Here is a 17,842-nt window from a genome sequence, read left to right on the forward strand (position 1 = left end):
TGCATGTGTTTATAATTGTTGTATCTCCTGATGGACTGATCTTTTTATTATTATAAAATCTCCTTCTTTGCCTGTAGTGACAATTTTTTTCTTAAAGCCTATTATGTCTAATATTTGTATGGCCATCTAAGCTGTCTCTGAGTTACTGTTTGCATGGTATATTTTTTCTCATACCTTCACCTCTTGTGTGTTTGAATCTAAAGACCATCTCTTGTAGCTAGCATAGAGCTGGATTGTGGTTGTTTTGGTTTTTTACCCATTTTGCCAGTCTCTGCCTTTTAATTGGAGTCTTTAATCTATTTGCATTTAATGAAATTACTGATAAGATAGGAATTTATGTCTACATTTTGCTATTTGCTTTGTATATGCCTCCTACCTCCCCCCATTCCTTCATTACTGCCTTTTCTTTTGTTAAATATTTTCTAGTGTAATATTTTCCACTAGGGCTTCTCTGGTGGCTCAGATGGTAAGGAATCCATCTGCAGTGTGGGAGACCTGGGTTCGATCCCTGGGTTGGGAAGATACCCTGGAGGAGGGCATGGCGACCCATTCTAGTATTCTTGCCTGGAGAATCCCCATGGACAGAGGAGCCTGGTGGGCTACAGTCCATGGGGTCACAAAGGGGCAGACACGACTGAGTGACTAAGCAGCACAGTGTAATATTTTAGTTCCCATGTCCCTTTTTACTATATAAAGTCATTTTCTTAGTGGTTAATGTGTCTTGGGGTGGATCTCTTTGAATCTATTCTATTTCGAGTTCATTGAACCTCTTGAATGTATTTTAATGGTTTTCATCAAAGAGGGAACGCTTTTGGCCACTTCTTCTTCCAGTACGTTTTCTGCCACCCTCTCTCTCGCCTTTCTTCTAGGATTCCTGTTATATCTATGTTGGTGTACATATATACTTCTGGAGCCTGTTCATTTTTTCCTCATTCTTTTTTCTTTCTATTCCTCAGACTAGATGACCTCACCTGAATTCAGATTCACTGATTTCTTCTTCTTTTGCCAGCTCAAACCTGCTTTTGAACACCTCTATTAAATTTTTCATTTGCTTTATCATACTTTCCAATGCCAAAATTTCTACTTTGCTTTATTCAGAAAACAATTTCTATTTCTTTAATGATATTGTGTCTTTGGTGACACATCATTCTCTCTCTTATTTCTTTAAACATATTTTAAATAGCTGAATTAAAGTGTTTATGTAGTTAAGTTCAATGCCTGCACTTCTTCAGGGATGATTCCTATTGACTGTTCCCTCTGTGGGGCATGCTTTCTTTTTCTTTGCATGTCCCATAACTTGTGATGAAAATGTTGATAATACTATGGGGCAATTTTGGAAAACTACTGTTCCCTCCTCAGGGTTTATCATTTTTTTTTTAGTGACTTTCCTGAACTAATTCTGTCAAGCCTGTATTTTTTGATGTATGGCCACTGAAGTGTCTGCTCTATTAGCTTAGTGGTCAACTAATGATTATACAGAGATTTCCTTAGACCCTCGGGACAAGTACATCTCCCAGTCTTTGGCACAGGACTGTGTGTGTATGTTTGTGTGTGTATGAAAGGTATGCCTTCATGCTCAGGCAGGCAGTTTACATCCCTGCCTTAGTCTTCACTTCCTGCTTGTGAATATCCTTCTAGTCAGACAGAGGTGAAGGCTGAGAGAATTCAATTCTCCTCTGGGCACATACACAGCCTATACTTGTATTTTTAGGAATATACTGACATTTTTCAAAACTTATGAACATCTCATTCCCTATCTTTCCCTTCTAAGTTTTTTGTTGTTCTTCCAGCTGTTAAAACCATCTCAGCAAGTTGAGGTGTTAAACAGTTGGTGCTGATTATTTTTAACAAATGCACCCAGGGATAGGCTGCTCACAGTGGGCACACTCTAAGACAGATCAAATAAAATAAACTCCAAGATGAGGACTTATAGGAAACTGCCAGTCAGGCCAAATAAGAACACCTCATTAGGAATGGAGCTTTGGGTGAGCTCAGCATCATTCTGTACCCTGTAATGGCTGCTAGGCTGCTGGGGTTTCACCATGACTCTGGGGCTCTTGGTTTCCAAGGCTATCACAGAGATGATATAAAGATGTGATATAAAGATGATATCACAGAGATGATATAAGGGAGATGAAAATGGGACAAGTTAAAACATCACCAAACTTGCTGTTCTTATCAATATGCAAACATTTTTCTTTAATAAATGCTTCCTGGATTGTTGCAAGCTTTTGGCTAATTTGCCACTGTTCTCATTGCTTTTATGCAAGATGGGATTTTCAGAGGCTCTTACTCTACTATTCCCCCTGATGTCTTCACCTGTGAATTTTGAAAAGGAATTTTGATTGTAGCAATCTTCAAGTTGTGCCACCAAGTATCCCATGGACAGGGACTCATTTTCCTTTGTCTTTAGGGATGCTTTGGGGAAAACCTCTTTAGAGTATTACTGGAACTTTTAGGCCATGGGAGAGTATCAGTTTAAGGGGAAGGGGCAGCTACTAACAGCAAATGGGACCAGACTCTTAAAGAAGTCCTTTGAACCTGTCCACTTTCAGGATTCTAAGTAGCCACCTGCCTGGGTCCATGCATGTCTACTGATCTCTGCACCCTACCCGTGCAGTCCCCACTGAATCCAGTGGGTATGTGTCATGTCACATCAGAAACTTGTTTGGAGTGGGGTGTTTAAGCCAAGGTTTCTGGTGTGAAAGCTAGAGTTCAAAGCATCCAGCCTCAGTTGGATGACTTGTCCACAAGTTACAAGTTTAATTTCAGTTTACATAACTGAAGCCCTTTCTAGGCATGTGACTAAGGGTCTGAGGTGAGACCAGTAGGTACTGATATGGTGGTGGTGGTTTAGTTGCTAAACTGTGTCCAATTCTTGTGACACAATCGTCCAGGCTAAGCCTCGACAATAGTCCAGGCTAAGCCTGGACTTAGCCTGCCAGGCTCCTCTGTCCATGGGATTCTTCAGGTAAGAATACTGGAGTGGGTTGCCATTCCCTTCTTCAGGGGATCTTCCTGACCCAGGAATCAAACCCAGGTCTCTTGCATTGCAGGCAGATTCTTTACTAACTGAGCTACAAGGGAAGCCCCTAGGATATGCCTGCTGGTATTTATATGGCCTTAGTAAAGTCTTAAGAAGGACTTCTTGGACTTCTGGCTAATTGGAGAAGGAGCCTCACTTTAAAGCACACAATCTGCAGCATGATTCAGATAATACACGTCATGTAAAACATGATGGGCTAGATTTTGGTAGCTGAAATTGTTTCAGTGCATCATCCTGGAGCAGCTCACAGTTTTAAAGGACAAGTCTATTGGCTTACATACCAACATTCTTAGGTCATGTATGTGCTTATTTTTGCATGGCCCATGAGCTAAGTTTTGTTTTTTTAATATTTTTTAAGAGTTAAGGAAAAAAAGAATATGCAAGAGAGAACCAGTTGGGCTTGCAAAGCTTAGAATATTTACTACCTAGCCCTTTATCGGCGAAGGCAATGGCACCCCACTCCAGTACTCTTGCCTGGAAAATCCCATGGACGGAGGAGCCTGGTAGGCTGCAGTCCATGGGGTCGCTAAGAGTCGGGCACGACTGAGCAACTTCACTTTCACTTTTCACTTTCATGCATTGGAGAAGGAAATGGCAACCCATTCCAGTGTTCTTGCCTGGAGAATCCCAGGGACGGGGGAGCCTGATGGGCTGCCGTCTATGGGGTTGCACAGAGTCGGACATGACTGAAGCAACTTAGCAGCAGCAGCCCTTTATAGAAAAAGTCTGCCTGCCTCTAGTTTAACAGAATCACGAATTCCAATAACCAGGCATATCGGAGGACAGTCAACACCCACAGTAAGATGAGAGAACCAAAGGGGACAAAAACACTTGAATACGATTCCTTTAATGCTCCAGGCATTCAAACATTCATAGAATTGCCTTGTTTCAGAAGTCATTTCCTCTTAGGTACAGATTCTGTGTCCAGGAGCAGAGACAGTTTTCTCCACGGCACCCACTAGTGCTGTGGGGACCCACTCCAGCACTTTGTCTTCTCTGGTAGAGTTCCCACGACCCATGGCAAGGCTGGATGCACCCCTGCTTGACACAACCTCCACTTAAGGAAACACCCTTTGTAGGGTTACCACAGCTTGTGGGTCCGTCCGCTTCCAGCACAACCAGACATCCCAAGTCTGGGACCATCACCCTGAGGCGCTCGTGAAACACCACATTAGCTGGTTAAGTCCACCAGCACCTGCTCCACTATAACAGACAGACACTGAGGCACTTTCATGTCCTGGGGAAACAGAGTTTACAGTCATTATAGGAGTCCAGTGAGACAGAAGGGGCTTTCCTCTCAATAATTCATTTGTAACCCTAACACATATTTAGCAGATTTATAAATTCATGTCTGGTTACATTTGACAACAAGGCTTCACTAAGTAGATGAAAGCAGATTTAAGTAGATGAAAGCACGGCTGAGTTTCCAAAGGCTATGACGGGGAGCGGAGAGAGAGAACTTGTTTGGATGGAATACGCTGTATATCACGTCAGCATCTGGTCATCCTTAAATGCCTGGCCTTCCAAAAGGAATTTTCAAAAAATCTCTAACCCTTATTGGATTCTTCCAAGGTAATAATGTTATCTGTCCTTCCTTCTCCAGCAGTGGTTCGAGGCATCTCAATCCATCTGACGCCTGAGGTTCAAACCTAACAGGCCAGGGGTCAGGGAGGATGGAGGTGTGGACACCAACATTCTTTAAAGCTTCCCCAGTGACTCCAGCAAATTATCGGCATCGAGAACCTTGGTTCTCAGGGTTCTCCAGCTGTCCTAATCTCATGTGTCCTCACTGAATGCCCTTGAGGTAGTCCCTGGATCAGGCAACAAGTTCTTCCACAAGATAAGAAACTAAGGCACAGAGGTTCATGGGTTTCTCTGATGATGTGCAGCCAATGAGTCAAGACTGAAATTAACATCTCCCAAATAACACCACCACCTCCTTCCCTAGCAACTGGCGACATGAACACAGACTACACAGATGAAGACTGACTGGGGGCGAGGCATGACCATCTGTGCCACGGATATCACTGAAGGGTATGGAAGAGTTTCTGTGCCAGCTGCTCTCCCTGATCAGACATAAATGCACAAAACAGATACTTATTTGAAACCACATGAGGAATGAAGCATAATTTCCTCTTTAAAGCCTTCCCTTACATATATTGCTATCAATTCTGTTTTCTTAGAAAATCCATCAAAATCCACAGACTTCCTAACACCTGGATTCTTAGTTGTCACTGAAAGAGACACTGGAAAATTCCCAAATGTCCCTGTAATTTAGGTCCAAAAGATCATTACAAATCTGCATTTGCTTGTGACGGGACTACAAAATTCTCCCTGCTTTTTTTTCCTCTTGTTTTTTGGCTGCACTGGGCAGCATGCAGGATCTTAGTTCCCCAACCAGGGATTGAACCTGAGCCCCCTCTAGTGCAAGTGTGGGGTCTTAACCACTGAACGGCCAGGGAAGTCCCAAAAACCTCCCTACTTGTCCCATCACAGGCCCACACAGACTTCCCAAGCCCCAGAACCCTACACTTTCTCCATGGGTGCGCACCTGCCCACAATCTACTCAGAATCTCCCCAAACACTAACCCATCAGCTGCTCTGGGCCTCTAGGATTCCAGTAACACTTGTTTTATTTTGCTCTGGATGCAAACTTCATCATCTATATATTCTGGGTAACCACTGGCATGTTTATTTTTTAATTCCAAACTGCAGGGTGAGCCCAGCCGGCTGGGCCTTCCTCCACTTCACTGAGACACAGTACGTTCACATCCCACACCCACTGCTGCATCCATGAAATCATTGCCATCATACCTTTTTTTACCATCAGCTCCCACATCTCATCATATTTGAGGTTGCTTTTTCTTTGCTTTGTAAAAAAAGTCTCCCCTGGCAGCAGAACTCTTTTCTGATGACAAGTGGAGATGAATGAGGGAGGGCACATGTGCTAGAGAGTAGGCTCGCACCCGCATCTCCCCCACCCCCCATCTCCCCATCCCCCAACCCGGCCCAAGGTCCTGGGGTGGAGGGTGCATGCCTGTTCAGCGGGTCTGCGGGGATCCCCATGCACTGTGCACTCAGCTCACACTGGACACAAGTGGCATGTGGGGGCTCCTTCTTGCTAGCGACGTGGCCTCCCGGAAAGTCTGTAGAATATTCATTCAAGCCGTGGGTAGTAGAAACTACACCTAAGGGGACACTGCTAACATTTGCTGATTGACAGGGTGCCATGTGCCGCTCTGAAACTACGCCTTTTCCATTTCAAGAGATTCCCTCATTCGGGTGAGACACACACTGATCCACAGCCTCTCCCGGACGTTGAGAGGAACAAGGAGACGAAAAATCTTCCCTGGAACAAAACCTAACCTTCCAACTCCTGAAGAAGGTGTTGAAGGAGCAAGAAAAACAAAATGGGGAAGAGCCCCCTGGGGTGGGGTGGGGGGAGGGGAATTCTCCTCTCCTGGAGAGCATTCTAACAAAAGTTAAATCCTCCAAAAAATGAACAAAAGGGAACCTGTCCAAAGGGCATGTAGAATTCTGGTTAAAACAAGGAGATTTGAGAATCACCATAATCGTCATATTTCAAAGACCCACCCCACCACCCACACACACCCAGCTATTATGTAAAGCAAGACATCGTGTTTTTTCCTCTCTCATGCTTATTGAATGCTTATGGGTTCACAGCAAACTTTGCTGCTTGGTTTCTAAAACATGCAGAGAGCAGACTGAGAGCAGCGTTCGGCGTCCAGTCCACGCCAGCCCGGACCGGTGACCGGCCAGACACCATCAGGATCGGGGTGAGCACGCCCCCTGGCGGCGAGGTGGCGCCCGCACAGCCAGGCCCCAGGGACAGACGGTGAGCAGACGGTTGGGGGAGTGACTGGGACGAGCTGGGGGGACCCATCGCCCACCTCCTGAGTGGTCTCACATCCCGTCCCCACCCCAGACCGGAGGCTGCACCTGGGCACAGAGCTAAGGCACTAACGCAGCAGTGGACAGTCACCAACCAGGTCCGACGGCTGCCACCCCTGGGCGGGAGAGGCGCTGCTGCTCAGAGCGCTGCCTTAGGATATAATTCAGATCTCTTCAAAGAATGAGAGCGTAAAGTAAGTACATCCCTGTTTTTGCCCCTTAAAAGAATATCTGGCTCTCCCGTCTGAGAAATGTGCTGCAGTTTTCAAATCTCCGTAGCAGGGCTGAGAGCTCCACCCGGGGACCTCTGGGCAACCAATCACCCCTGGGGGAAGCTCCTTTGTTTTCTCCCAGCACATATCTCCGAGTTGCCTCTCTTCTTCCCTTTTGGCTTGACAGCAATTCAGACACATCTCCTTCCCCTGGGGCAGGGCCCCCCGCGTGCTTCTTCTGAGGCATCTCTGCGCACCTCCCTGGGTCACAGCTTGATGAAGGTGGCCGGCTGGGGGGGCTGCTGTTCCGCGTCCGGGGGTGGGAAGACGCTGGCAATGGCTATGTCCACGATGCCCTGGCACAGCTCTGCATAAAGCTTCCTGAAATGGGTTCGGAGATCTATTATTGAGGATGCATATCAAAGTGCAGGTGAGAAAATCAAAGGTGGTTTTTTAAAAAAATTAGGATTGTTTAGTTGCTAGGTCCTATCCAATTCTCTTCCAACTCCATGGACTATAGCCAGCCAGGCTCCTCTGTCCATGGGATTTCCCAGGCAAGAATACTGGAGTGGGTTGCTATTTCATTCTCCAGGGGATCTTCCTGACCCAGGGATTGAACCCGAGTCTCTGGTGTCTCCTGCATTGGCAGCTGGATTCTTTACCACTGCACCACCTGGGAAGCTCTTTTACCAGAATCTGCCCCAAAATTCCACCTGGTATTTATAAGACACGTGTCAGCTGTCCATACAAATACTGCAGGAAGTACTACTGCATGAAGATAAAGCATCCACTCAATGGATATTTCTGGAAGGTCTTGCAGGTGAAGAGACAAGGCAACATCTACTCTAACTAACTGCAGGGAAGACAGGCAATTCCAAAGAGAACAGGGCCATCTTGCCTGTCTGTGGAGGGGTACACATGCAGACACAGGCTCTCCCCAAGGAAAGCACCCACGTGGTGTGGTTGAGGGGCCTTTAAGGAAGACTCCTCAGAGTAATAGCTCAGCTGAGACCTGAAGAATGAGTGACATCGGACAGAGAATGGATGACAGGGCAGAAAAGAGGAGGAAGGAGAGGGGAGTCAGACACAGAGAACGAGAGTGATAAGATCATCAGTACCATTTTTCTAGAGGCCACAAATATGTGTTAATATACAATATTTCTGTCTGTTTCTGACTGACTTCACTCTGTATGACATTCTCTAGTTCCATCCATGTCTCTACAAATGATAAAATTCTGTTCCTTTTTAGGGCTGAGTAATATTCCACTGTATACACACACCACACCTTCTTTGTCTAGTCCTCTCATTTGGAAAGCAGAAATAGAGAGACAGATGTAGAAACAAATGTATGGACATCAAAGCGGGAAGGGATAGTGGCATGAACTGAGAGACTGGGATTGATACATATATACTATGCATTAATATAAAATAGATAACTAATGAGAACTTACTGCATAGCACAAGGAACGCTACTCAATGCTCTGTGGTGAGCTAAATGGGAAGGAACTCTAAAAAAGATGGCATATATGTATAAGTATAGTTGATTCGTGGACTTCCCTGGTGGCTCAGATAGTAAAGAATCTGCCTGCATTGCAGGAGACTCAGGTTTGATCCCTGGGTTGGAAAGATTCCCCTGAAGAAGGGAATGGCTACCCTCTCCCGTATTCTTGCCTGAAGAATCCCATGGACAAAGGAGCCTGACGGACTACAGTCCATGGGGTCACAAAGAGTCGGACAGGACCAAGTGACAAACACTTCCATAGCTAATTCACTTTGTTGTACAGCTGATTCACTTTGTTGTAGAGCAACTATACTCCAATAAAAATTAAAGATAATAAAAAAGAACGAGGGTGAGATACAGAGACAAAGGAGGGGAGGGAGAAAGAGAGAGGAGGGTGAGAGAGAGGAAGGGCCATGCAAATATAGGGAGGGGCACCCACCAAGGAGACAGAACTCAGGAAACCTGGGAAAGGGGACCATCGCAGTGTGAGGCAGGGGACAAGGTGGGGCCTGACATCACGTGCTGGCACCTGGACTTCAGCCAGAGGCCAAGGAACCACCAAAGCCAAGGAGGAAAACCTCCCATCCAGAGCTATAAGGAGGCCCTCAAATTCCACAGCCTCTTGTTCCCTACAGGATTTTTGTCTGCTTCACATAGAGTGTATGAGGCGAGCTCTTTTGGGACTGGCTCCAACACAGGGAGGGCTTCCCAGGTGGTGCTAGTGGTAAAGAACCTACCTGCCAATGTAGGAGATATAAGAGATTCAGGTTTGATCCCTGGGTCAGGAAGATCTCCTGGAGGAGGACATGGCAACCCACTCCAGTATTTTTGCCTGGAGAACCCCATGGACAGAGGAGCCTGTTGGGCTACAGTCCATGGGGTTGCAAAGAGTTGGACATGACTGAAGCAACTTAGCACAAACTCATGTCAACACAGGGAAAAACCAGAGACATATGGTTCAAAGAGAAAACCCACATCTGAGACGATGCTCTGGGCCAGATGTGCCTATTTGATATGTGCCTAACTTGCTCAGGACTGCTGGGATACAGGTGACACGAGTCTAGGCCAGCCCAACCTGGAGGAACAGAGATCTTCACTGTCCTGACTTCCTGAAGATGCTATCTCCCAATCTCCACCAGGTGGGAAATCTTCACAACCAAATTCCGGTCCCTCCTGATCCAGTGGCAAATCTCTGCTATTATCCTCATCATAGAAACTTTCTCCCACCCCTCATCCCCTTCTACTGCCCTAGAGGCTGGAATTGCTATGTCCTAACCTTTTGTAAGGCCCTCTGGGAAAAGAGCTCGTGCAAAGCCATGCTTCTGTTGTCTGTCTTGGTAAGCCCTAACTGCCGGCTGACCTTCGTTTCTCCTGTGAGATGTCTGCTCTTTCCCATCTCCCCTCCCCCCATCCCCCAGCCCCTGCTTCTTCTGTCTACATGGATCAAGCCCCATGGTCAAGGCTACACCACTCAACCTTCCCCTTCTGAAGGGACAATGATCAGGAGGCCTGCACGGGAGGGATGGTAGCTTGGGTCTTAGTAGTCTTGGGTCTTGGCAAGTCACCAAGAGCCAAAACCATTGAAACAGACAGTGTTTGGTGTTCCATGAAGCGTGTCATTAGCCACCTTGGGAAAGATTTTCTGAAGGGGATGTTGGGAGCTGGGGGAGAGGACACAGCTTCAACCTCGTCAAGTCAACTAACGACTTCGGTATTTCCGGCATAGGAGGTGCCCAATATACAAGCAAGTGTGGGTTTTTGAACATCCTGCTGTGTTCATACAGCAAGACAAGTAAGTCCTGTTTTAACACCTGCACAACAATGGAAACTGAGCTTCCTGAATAAAGACTTTCCTTTGACTACGCCATTGTATCATCATCTCTATCAACTGTCTTCCCCATTTGTCCTTTAGGAAGCAAGGATAAAGGCATTTGAAAGTTTATTTCCTTCAAGGACTTCCCTGGTGGTCCAGTGGTTAAGACTTTGCCTTCCAATGCAGAGGGCACAGGTTTGATCCATGGTCGGGGAACTAAGATTCTGCGCCCTGCCACCCCCCCCCCCGCCCCCGCCAAAATAAAAAATCAGGAAAAATCATATATCATTGTTGTATTAAAAAAAAAGTTTACTTCCTTCAGCATAAGAACAGAACCCATACACCTCATGGTGTGGCCTCGGTCCCTTGGGGCTTTCCAAGCCACCTCATAGTAAGCCCCCCATTCCAAGAGCTCTCCCTACTCAAAATTATACACCTAAAAGATAGAAGAGCTTCCCTTGTGGCTCGGTGGTATAGAATCCACCTGCAATGCAGAAGACCTGGGTTCGATTGCTGGGCCAGGAAGGTCCCCTGGAGAAGTGGTTGGCTACCCACTCTAGTATTCTTCCCTGGAGAATCCCATGGACAGAGGAGCCTGGAGAGCTACAGTACATGGGGTTGCAGAGTCGGATACGACTGAGTAACTAACACTTTCACTTCAGTTCTTCTAGAAGATAGAATCTGTTTCTTTTCTATGACAGCAACTATAACTCAAAATAATTCATACAATAATTAACTTGGCAGTGTCTGGCTCACTCCTCCAGTGGACTCTTTAAGGATGCTCATTTTTACATGTTTCTCAAAACCCCACTCTTCTGTTAGACTCCACTGCTCTCATCAGGACTCTGAGCAAAGGGGATCCAGCAGATGGGAAGTAGCTTGGAGGCGCTAGTGAGATGGAGTCAGAGAAGACAGCAAACCCTGATGCCCAGTGGCTTATCACTAGAGGCCTCTGTCAGGCTCCAGCATGACCAGATCCTGCAGAGCATCTCAGCAAGCAAGTGAGCCTTCGCCAGTGTGTGGATGCCACTGATGGAAAAAGAGGTCAAGGATATTACTCATCACTCCAAGTGAACTGAGAAATTGCTGTTTCTCTGCCCTCTCTAGCCTTCAATCCTTACATGAATAAAAGAGGCAGATCCACCTTTTCCTATCCAGAGACTAGAGGTCAACCCTTGAGCCAAAGCTGGAGGCAGAATTGACCAGGCCTGATGGACAGAACCTTGGCGGTCCTGGAAAGGGGGAGGCTGGGTCTTAGTTGGGTTTCTGGCTCAGGATCCCAAAAGAGGGGAGTTGGACATTCACTGAGATGGGCAGCTCTGGGGTGGGACGCCCAATGGACATCCACACAGCTCCTCGCAGGATGCCAGGAAGACAGGTGCAGACACTGGCCTGGGACTCAGGGATACAATGTAATTGGCTGGCTTTAAAATCCAGGAGTGCAAGATGGACTTGGCTGGAGACCTGGAAAGAGCAGTTTCTGTGAGGGTGGATGGAAGTCAGCCTGGAGTGGACCACAGTGTGGATGGGGACTGAGGAAGAGGAGATAGTGTGTGCAGATGTGGCTTCTCCAGATGTGTGGCTGTGGGCATTTCCCTGGTGGTCCAGGGTTTAAGACTGTGCTTCCATTGCAAGGGGTGCAGGTTCGATCCTGAGTCGGGAAACTAAGAAGATCCTACACGCCATGCAGAGTGGCCGAAAAAAAAAGCAAGTGTGGCTGTGAAGGGGGCAGGGAGGGAGTGGTCAGGGGAGCAGGACAGGGCATCAGAGGAGGGCCTGTTTTTTTCCTTTTGGCCTCACTGCACAGCGGGCGTGTGGGATCTTAGTTCCCTGGCTCGGGACTGAGCTTGTGCCCTCTGTATAAGAGGCATGGAGTCTTAACCACTGGACCACCAGGGAAGTCCAAGAGGGCTCTTTGTAATCACTGGGGAAATCTGCTGGGTACCACATGCTGGTGGGAAGTATTCAGCAAAGAGGTAGCTGAGCACAGCATCCTCATCCTGCCCTCCTGCCTGGAGGGAGGGAACTGCATCAGAGCACAAGGAGGGACGTACTGCTGACAGGAAGGACGGAGAAGGCGGGCACCCCTAAGGATGTGATGAAGGGGGAATGTGAAACGTTCCATACCCCTCCACCCCAGCCCCCTTCACTCTCCTCCTCCTCCAGATCTCAGTCCCAAGCATCACCTCCCAAGGGGATCTTGTGCTCAATATTATTATCTTCTAACATCTTTCACTCTATGATAGCGTGTGTCCAGTCTGTCATCTATATTTGTCTTGTCCTTGATCCTTCCCAGTCCCCCTCTACAAAGGGTGGGGCCTAGGTCTCTTGGTACAAAGGCTGAGACCCAGAGCCCAGTCTGGGGCCTGGCAGGTGACAGGGACCTAACAAGTACGGTTAGCTGCCGGCACGGATGAAGCTGCAACCTTTGAGGATGAAGTGCAAATGACTCCTTTACATGGAAGGTTTCCCATAGGTAGACCCCAACTCACCTATACCCTCACCTTTTCTTACCCCACAACACTCACACCATGCTGCAGCCAGACTCCTCCCAGGAGGACTGGAAGCTCCCTGAGGGCAGGGTCTGTTCATTTGTACATCTCCCCTAGAGCCTGGCCCAGAGCAAGGTGCGGCTGGAGGCTGGGTCCCTTTCCCCTTGGCACAGGTGACTCTCTCCTTTTCCAACCCAGCTTCAGCTCCACCATGTCCATGGCACCTTCTCAGACCACCTCCTGTCCAGGGAGCCCCTGAAATGCTTGCTCATCACTATCTCCCCAGCTCACGGGACCTGCTGACCCATCACCTTGCCACACAAGAGGGTCTCGGCTGCTACTACTGGCTTTGTTTGGAATTTTGACCGTATCCCCCCACCCACCTCAGCACAGGCTAAATGCTCAGCTCATATGGGAAGGAGATGGAAAAGGGAATGACTCAACAAGGCCCCCTGCTGGCCAGGGTCCAACCAAAGCACTACCATCACTGGAACATCCTCCTTGACATCATTCAAAGGGTCTACACTAGAACACCCAGTAATGGGCTTCCCAGGTGGGTGCTAGTGGTAAAGAACCCACCTGCCAATGCAGGAGACCCAAGAGACATGGGTTCGATTCCTGGTCTGGGAAGATCCCCTGGAGAATCCCATGGGCAGAGGAACCTAGTGGGCTGTTGGACATGCTGAAGGACTTATCAAGCACACATGCATATTCTTGGACACCCCTGAAATGGGAGCTCACACTGTGTCAAGACAGACTACCCCACCCGTGGAACCAAATTCCCACTTGTTAAAATCCAGTGGGGGTAGTTGCATTTTTAGTTTTTTAAGGAACCTTCATACTGTTCTCCATGCTGGCTGCAGTAATTTACATTCCAAACAACAGTGCTACAGGATTCCCTTTCCTCCACACCCTCTCCAGCACTTATTGTTTATACACTTTTTGATGATGGCCATTCTAACCCGTGTGAGGTGATACCTCATTCAAAAAGACACAGGCATCCCAGTGTTCACTGCACCACTATTTACAATAGCCAGGACATGGAAGCAACCTAGATGTCTATCGACAGATAAATGGATAAAGAAGGTGTGGCATATATACAGTAGACTGTATTACTCAGCCATAAAAAGGAATGAAATTGGTTCACTTGTAGAGACATGGATGGACCTAGAGTCTGTCATACAGAGTGAAGTCAGAAAGAGAAAAACAAATACCACACATTAAGGCATATATGTGGAATCTAGAAAAGTGGAACAGACGAATCTATTTGTAGGGTAGGACAAATGCAGATGTAGAGAATGAACCTGTGGACACATGAGGGAAGGGGAGGGTGAGACACACGGGAAGATTAGCACTGATACACATATACACTATCAAGTGTAAAACAGCTAGCTAGCAGGAAGCTGCTATATAGCACAGTGAGCTCAGCTGGGTGCTCTGTGATGACCTAGAGGGGTGGGATGAGGGGGTAGGAGGGAGGTTCAAGAGGGCGGGGATATATTATACATGTAGCTGATTCACTTCGTTGTACAGCAGAAACTAACACAACATTGTAAAGTAACTATACTCCAATAAAAACACGCATACACAAAAAACCCCCCAGTGGTGTTCAGACTTACTGAGCACAAGCAGGGGCGCCGTTGACTTCGATAAGCCAGACCTTCAGCTCCTCGTCCACCATGAAGTCAAAGCCGAAGAGCTGAAAGCTCTGGTAAGGGAGGTGCTTGGTGCTGATGGCGGGCTCCACGCTCATGAGGCAGCTCCTGCGGGGCACAGGGAAGAGCTTGCTGAGGATGGGGTGGTCTGGGCGGCAAGACCAGGGGAGCGGTGCTTGGATGATTTTACATTCAATGTGCCGATGAAAACTGGCTTTGGCTTAATTCTCTCTTTTAAATGTATTACCAATAGATTATTCAAGGCGATGCAACTTGTTAGAAAACTCTGCCATCACCCTTATTCTGACAAGTAGTGGCTGCTTTCCCAGCAAGCGCTGAGTCATCACGGTCCCTTTAAATGTGGATTCCCCCAACGGGTGGGCTGCTACCACATTTGCTGATAATAAACAAAACACTTCTATATATATTTGCCATATTAAAAAAAATGGCCCACCATTTTGTGACACAGAATTTGCAAGGAGAAGGCTGATTTCATTCATTTCTTTCACAAGCTCCAGTTTGCTGCTTTTAGTTAAAAGCCTTATATGCTGAAACAAGATATTGAAATATGGGACTGTTATTAGGATCAACGACTGTTTGCAAAAATTAGAAGATTTTAGTGACAAGGAAGAGTTGAAAGTGAATCTTAGAAACCATGATGAAACAGTACATGAAGCCTGAGGTCATGCTGCCGAAGCCAAAATCTCAGACAAATTTTTTAACCTCTTTAAACCAAGTGTTGACATCACTGTCTGTGAAACTGGGGTAAAAATAACACATATTCCCAGTGCTGAGATGGTTCAATGATATAATTACCTAAGGAACTTGTCATAGCTCCTGGAAGCTGGGAGGCATCTAATGAATGTTGTTACTAGTGAACAAGTATATTTTATTAATTTATCATTAATTTTGGATAGTCATGAATCTATTACTTATGAATGAAAAAGAACTCTTATCCAGTACATCCAGTACATCTTATCCAGTACATCCCAGAAAGTCTATGCCATTTCTATTTTATAAAACTCTTCCCTGGTTTTTCCCTCAACTGGATGTTGGGGCAAAATATTTATTTTAGTAAACACAGTATGTCAGGATGACTCTAAGAATATCAGGGACATCTCTTCTTCTACTCAAGCTGTATATTTAGAAGGAAAAAGATGTGTCTTATAAGGAGGTTTTGGCTTATGACTTTAAAGAAGAACTGGGGCTTCCCTGATGGTCCAGGCAGGAGTTAAGAATCTGCTCGCCAATGCATGGGACACGGGTTCAACCCCTGGGCTGGGAAGATGCCACATGCTGCAGGGCAACCATGCCGGTGTACCACAACCACTGAGCATGCTCTGCAACAAGAGAAGCCACCACAATGAGAAGCCTGGCACTTCAAAGAAGAGTAGCCCCTGCTCACCCCAACTAGAGAAAAGTCCACATAACAATGAAGATTCAGCACAGCCAAAAATAAATAAATAAATCTTAAAATAAATAATAAACAACAAAAGAATTGAGGCTTTTGTGAACTTGGAATCACGGTCTTGCTTCCCCAGCCTCCCTCCACCAGTCCCCTACCCTAAATCATCAGTTTCCTTCTTTTTTTCTACGAAGGGGAAAAGCTTTCTATAGATGTGTTCAAACCTTTAAAAATCATTTTGACAGTTATTTAAGAACCAGTTGGAATAAAATTTCTTCTCCCATTCACCTCTAACCTCCAAGTTGCTTTTATTTTATAAAACTCTGCCCTGATTTTTCTCTCAACTAGATGTTGGGGCAAAATATTTATCTTAGTAAACACAGTATGTCAGGATGACTCTAAGGATATCAGAGACAGCTGTCCTTCTGCTCAGCTGTATATGTAGAAGGAAAAAGATGTGTCTTATAAGTAGGTTTTGGCTTATGACTTTAAAGAAGAACTGGGGCTTCTGTATTCTGCATTTTCTGTATTTCATCTTTATGAGAGAATACTCTTGACTTCTGTAATTAAAATGCCCTTTACAATATTATAATTAAGAAAAAATTTAAAATTTAATGGATTCTCATGATAAAAAGTTTATTACATTTAAAAATTTTTCTTAAATAAAAAAACAATACTAAAGGATAAAGGATAAAAAGTGAAAGAAACATTACACTCCAGCACTTATAGGAAAAATCAGAAGTCAGAACCAAATCAAAACAAAATATTTTTTATTTGTTGGAAGTTCAAGTTAATAAATCACTTTAGAAGAATTTTTTAAAAATATAGTGTTTCTAATTTTTTTTTTAGCTGGAGTAGGAAGTCTGGGGGATGTTAGCTGGGGGAGAAAAAAAAGAACATGAGATCCAGGAGGAGCATTTATAGCACTTGAGTAGGAGCACTGTCTGAGTGGCACAGAACAATGGGAAGGAGGGGGATAGCAAACATCAAATACATCTTTTGCCTAAAATAGGAATTCTTTCTTCAGTATATTTGATTTATCTGGTGTCAGAATTCTAAGCACATATAATCCCTGAAGAAATGGAACTCTCAGCCTTGTAATTATTCTGCTGGACTCTATGTAAGAATTATTATTGTTATTTTTATTGTTTAGTTGCTCAGTTGTGTCTGACTCTTTGTGACCCCATGGACTGTAGCCCGCCAGGTTCCTCTGTCCATGGGGATTCTCCAGGTAAGAATAATGGAGTGGGTTGCCATTTTCTTCTCCAGGGGATATTCCCAACCCAGGGATTAAACCCCATGCATCCCCTGCGTTGGCCGGCAGATTCTTTACCACTGAGCCATCAGGGAAGCCCAGTGTAAGAACACATTAAGGAAAAAGGTTCAGTCATCATGACAGGGTGGCAGCAACAGGGCGGATAAAACAGACCACAGAACAGAATAGAGATCCCACGAATAGATTCTCGCATAGATGGCCACCTGATTTATAACAGAAAGGGACACCAAAACGTGCTGCGGAAGGGACAGTCATATGTACAGGTGAGCCTGGGTCAACAGGATATATTTCTAGAAAAACACGACACTTAACATAAAACAATTCAGAGAGATTACAGGTCTAATATATGAGAGAAAACCCAGAGGTCCATCAAATCCAGAAAGGATAAACCATGGAGCATTCACACAATGGAATATGACACAGAAACAATATTGAAAAAATCGGAACACAAAGCAAGAATTACAGTATAATTCCACTTATATAAAGTTTAAGAACAAGCAACAGGAATCTATGGTGATAAAAGTCAGAGA

At 45.8% G+C, this 17,842-nt stretch overlaps 1 protein-coding gene across 2 annotated transcripts in view; it reads right to left on the bottom strand.

Annotated features, from left to right (window-relative positions):
- Window positions 1–3,877: 3,877 nt before the first annotated feature.
- Window positions 3,878–17,842, bottom strand: part of TTL (tubulin tyrosine ligase) — a 36,679-nt gene continuing 22,714 nt past the window's right edge. Inside the window, exons 6-8 of one of the 2 annotated variants that reach the window (XR_015136829.1) lie at window positions 15,086–15,971; window positions 14,596–14,739; window positions 6,688–7,551 (exon numbers count right to left, since the gene is read on the bottom strand). Coding sequence is in view for 1 of the 2 variants with exons in the window: in XM_086326665.1 (XP_086182791.1) it covers window positions 7,437–7,551; window positions 14,596–14,739 (259 nt within the window). In the remaining variant the exon portion in view is untranslated. Of the gene's footprint in view, window positions 7,552–14,595; window positions 14,740–15,085; window positions 15,972–17,842 lie in introns of both variants that reach the window. The other variant, XM_086326665.1, reaches the window with a different exon arrangement.

Source organism: Bos grunniens, chromosome 11 (assembly GCF_055505025.1).
Source record: "Bos grunniens cultivar Pamir isolate PY7600 chromosome 11, Bosgru_T2T1.0, whole genome shotgun sequence".
NCBI lineage: Eukaryota > Metazoa > Chordata > Mammalia > Artiodactyla > Bovidae > Bos > Bos grunniens.